Source organism: Macadamia integrifolia, unplaced genomic scaffold (assembly GCF_013358625.1).
Source record: "Macadamia integrifolia cultivar HAES 741 unplaced genomic scaffold, SCU_Mint_v3 scaffold773, whole genome shotgun sequence".
NCBI lineage: Eukaryota > Viridiplantae > Streptophyta > Magnoliopsida > Proteales > Proteaceae > Macadamia > Macadamia integrifolia.
Genome location: NW_024870536.1, coordinates 56,851 through 61,176, shown reverse-complemented (window position 1 = coordinate 61,176; position 4,326 = coordinate 56,851). Strand labels below are relative to the sequence as shown.

Below are 4,326 nucleotides of genomic sequence, written 5' to 3'. Positions count from 1 at the left end.
ATATAATCCTAACTGCTCAACTCTATCATCATTACTCTCTCAGAAATATGAGGACCTAACTGAACATCAGCAGGTTTCTTGTCCAAGGACCACAATCTGATATAAATTGCCAATTGGGTCATTCAAATTTCATAATGTAAGGCCAAATTCATTGGGCAGCCTTTTCATCTGTTAACAGAAAACTACTTCCAGTGATCACTCAAATCTAACAATGTAATTAATTGCATTAGATTTAGAGTATTGTAGAAGTGCAATCACAGTGCCTGGTGGAACCTGTAACAATGATTTTATTGCATTAAAAAATCCCTACTGAATTCTCCCTGGTTTTATAAGTCAATGCCATGTTGCCAAGAAGATGTCACGCAAATCTTTTTTTCTCTTAAATTCCTTTGAATTAAAAAGGTTTCTGAAATACAATAATAAAATCATTCCACAATTAAATTATCAAAAATATTCGCCGAAAACCTTTGGCTGGCAGGAAAGAATCAATAACATATCTCAAACTGGTGGCTTTCATCCCAAGCTGGATCTTGTCACCTCATATGCCAAGAAGCAGGCTGCATTCGCTGGAACACTGCGAGCCATTGCAGGCCCAAATCCTTTATACAAGCCTTTGATTCCCTCAGCTGCTAGGATCTTCTTGAAGGCATCAATGGAACCAGAGAACTTCGGATTCTTGAAGTCATCAACCTGAAGAACACTCTTTACAACATCAGTTGGATAAACGAAGATCCAGAAAGAGGCTCCTGCTATGCCTCCAGCAACAATTAAAGAGCCCCTACCAAGAACAGAAGTGTCTTGGCCCCCAGCAAGGTACTGCTTGAAGGCTTCATAGACACCAAACATTGCAGCATTTCCAGGGACCTCACGGGCAAGGGTGGGTACCAGACCTTTGAAAAGGCCCATTATACCCCTTTCTGAATGGAGAACATGCCTTGCAACATCCATTGGACCTCCATACTTCATTGCCCCAGATGCAGAGCCAGAATCTGCCAAAGTACTCTGGGCTTGCAACCTGCAATACAGAACCAGCAGTTAATATGCAAATATGTAGGCTTCAAGAGTTTCCTCAGCTCAACAGAGAAAAAAACAGAATGACACTGACCTGCACTTGATCAACTCGGTTGGGCATGCAAGGATGGACACAGCAGCTCCAGCCCCAGCACCACATACAACTTGCTGACTGACAGAAAGTGGAGCACCAGGTTCAGACCTCAACAATGCTTCCATTTGTCCTCTCACAGTGAAAAGGACAGCATTTAAAGCTGCCACTGTGGCAAGTGGGGCCCCCATACCTTTGTACAAGCCCCTCGGGCCTTCAGCTGCAATCGTTTGCTTAACAGCATCAATTGCACCAGAATACTTGGGGAGTTGGCCTGGGGTTGGGGTAGGCTGGCTTTGGAGCTTGACCTTGATGGTGTCAAAGGGATGCCCACATACCAACTGTGCTGCCCCTCCAACGGTCCCAGCAGTTAGGTCCTTAGCTATATCTGCCATCTACAAAGTGAAAAAAAAAAAAAAGATCAGTTAAGCCAGCTACAGGTATTCCAAGAAACATAGGTTCCTCATGATGGCTTGATCCAAGCATATTTACACTTTATGGCATCTTAGGTGAGACATGAGATTCATTGGGATGCTATTGGGATTTTTGGAAAAGGAGAAAAAAAAGTTAGTGTAAGCTACAAAAAAGGAACATGATGGCATCATTGCTGCAAGAAATGTAGAACCGTTCGTCTCTATGCAGGCTCAGATAAATAAGGTAAGTGTAGTAATTGAGAAGGCATGTAATAAACAAGATAAAGTGCGCAACAGGAGTTAGCAACTGCAGAGAAATAAAAACCAGGAAAAATATTTCACTCCATGATGCGGGGATCAAAACTGAACAGTTGGATCAGAAAGGGATCAGAAAGGGAGGAAGATATTATATATATAATCCTATAAAAAAATTTGATGGACATGGGGAATTGGAGTAACCATTGTGGAGAATTAGCAAAATTGTATGACGATTAGCTCCAAAGTTTATACAGAGATCAAGTTAGCTCTATAAAATGATGTATGCAATGTGGACAACAAGGTTACTGTGTCAACCCCCTCCATATATTAGGGGCAATATATGTAATTAAGAGAAGAACAAATTCTGGTTTGATGATCACTACAAGGGATTCCATGCTGCACTGAATCTGGGTGCCTTGGGGTAAACAAGGGGAAGATTACCGAACAGATTATTATTCTGAATGGGTTGGGGTCCATATCTGTGACTGCATTGGCTCTAAGTTTCTAAGACGACCAGTCATACCATAGCCCCTATAACATATTCAATCTCCAACAACAAGCACATTAGTGACTGAACCATGAGCTGTGACTAATTTTGACATATTTTTATGTCAAACATCAAAGCATCATCCAAACTGGCACTTATTGTCTTTCATGTCAGAAGATGATTAGGCAAATTTTTTGAAAGAATCCATTCCCTGTTAAACTTCTTGTTAATGAGATATTCCTGAATCCATTCATCACATTTTGAAATACTCTAAAATTTTGCACTTCAGTTTTTAAAATATCAAGAGCGTGAAAGAGATTTAGACATACAGCTCTGGTTGCATCCATAGTAGCTATGAAACTCAACGAAGTTCAAAGAACAGATGAATAACTCCAACTTATCACCATCACAAAGAATAGATCCACAGTCTTCCAATAAAATTGCTCTAATTGCTCTTTTAGTGGGTTTGAAGCACAAGCAAGCTCCAAATTGGAGATCTCGTATCTTAACAAACATGATGAATACATAACTACCCATCAAGACACACACAAACTACCAAATCCCTATCTAATAGCCATGGACTTACCCCAACACAATAGATGCAACAGACAGGTCAATCTTCCAATAGTATTCGTGAACTGTGTAAATGGAGTAAAATTTCTAAAACAAATGTCTTGCAAATATCCACGTTGCATAACCAGAAAACTTACAAATATTGTAACTATATAAATGGATTCCAACAGTACTAGTGAACTGTTTTCGATTGAATATAAAACTGTACCTAACCCCAGATAACTTTTCAATTTCAAGGCACAAGAATGAGATGGCTTTTTCTCTGCCTCTAATTACACAAAGCATACTTATAGGGGATGTCCCTCAAAAGATATTGTCAGCCAAAACTCAAACTGATCTTTTGACTCTAACCACCTGATATTATGATCTGCAAGTTCTTCCGATAATATGAAGAATAGTGAAAACCAGAGGGGTTGGGGGGCCGGCGGATAGGTGACCAGACCTGCTTCAATAAAACCACTCAATACCTAACCACTAAATTTTATTTTTGTATGCATCAGATGGGGCAAACTTCCCCTGGTCTGGGTAACATCAATGACAAGGAAGGGAGAATATAGTGTCGTCTTCCAATCCTGTGTATTTCTCTTAATTGAATCTGAGACATGTATGATCAAATGCAACAACTACCCATGTTCGAATTTGGTTCAAAGACCATGGGCATCGGTTAAAATCCTTTCTTATCTACCATCTCCACTACCTGGAACTCAGGATTACCAAAGGTCATAATTAATTGGAAATGGAGTTATAAGAAACGTTAGAAATGGCAGTAAGATTCACTAGTAACTGAGGAATACGCAATCAGAGGAGCTAAAGCTTTGACCAAACTGCATTTGGATAGCATTAATTTACATAAGCCCAGACTCAAGAATTTCTAACCCCAGATCAACAGAGAATCTAACTTCGTTGATTCCATTTTCTTAGTTACATCAGAAAACCAAAAAGAAAATTTTAAGAACGATACATTAATAAAGCTAGAGATTTACCTGTGATGATTCACTGAACTCGCAGTAAAGTGAACCCCACTTCCCTGCAATAAAAAATCCTCACTTTCAAATCTTCTTCAGAGTGATAAAGGCAACGAATGCATCAAACGAAGAAAAGGGCAGCCAATAAATTTAAATGTAGATCTGAATAGTGGGGTTGAATGGGGAGATAGGAAATCATGAATGAAGAGTTTAATCTTTGGTGAAAGGATGAAGGGTTTATTCTGTTAGGAAAAAAAAAAAAAACCGCTTTGGTCTGAATCGCATTTTTTATTTTAGGAGAAAAAACCCTCCTAGTTTGGTGTAGGCAATACTAGCGCATAGAGCCAATGGGAGATTGTGCAGGAGCATCTTCGACGTATGTGGGCAATGTGGCCTTTTTGCACTCACTATGTCTAGGCGTAGGCAACACCGGACTGATAGGGTTTTATTGCGGCTGTAAATCGTGCCAGGCTTCCTTCGAGTCCCACAAAGAGGAACAAACAAAAGAGAGTGAATGTTGGACTGATC

General features: G+C 39.8%; 1 protein-coding gene across 2 annotated transcripts; it reads right to left on the bottom strand.

The window, feature by feature from the left end:
• Positions 1–358: 358 nt before the first annotated feature.
• Positions 359–4,052, bottom strand: LOC122069939 (mitochondrial carnitine/acylcarnitine carrier-like protein). 2 transcript variants are annotated; one of them, XM_042634015.1, is made up of 3 exons: positions 3,817–4,052; positions 1,106–1,497; positions 359–1,015 (listed from the first exon to the last, which is right to left on the bottom strand). In XM_042634015.1, exons 2-3 carry the CDS (start codon positions 1,495–1,497, stop codon positions 514–516), a joined length of 894 nt encoding a protein of 297 aa, XP_042489949.1. In that variant the 5' UTR covers positions 3,817–4,052; the 3' UTR covers positions 359–513. The 2 variants fall into 2 exon arrangements, with proteins under 2 accessions (XP_042489949.1, XP_042489950.1); XM_042634016.1 differs by lacking the exon at positions 3,817–4,052 and adding an exon at positions 3,042–3,405.
• Positions 4,053–4,326: the final 274 nt, after the last annotated feature.

Coding starts and splice junctions, on each gene's coding strand:
- LOC122069939 (XM_042634015.1), bottom strand. CDS start 1,497: ATGGCAGATATAGCTAAGGACCTAACTGCTGGGACCGTTGGAGGGGCA. Junction 1,016..1,105: donor ACCGAGTTGATCAAGTGCAG/GTCAGTGTCATT, acceptor TCTGTATTGCAG/GTTGCAAGCCCAGAGTACTT.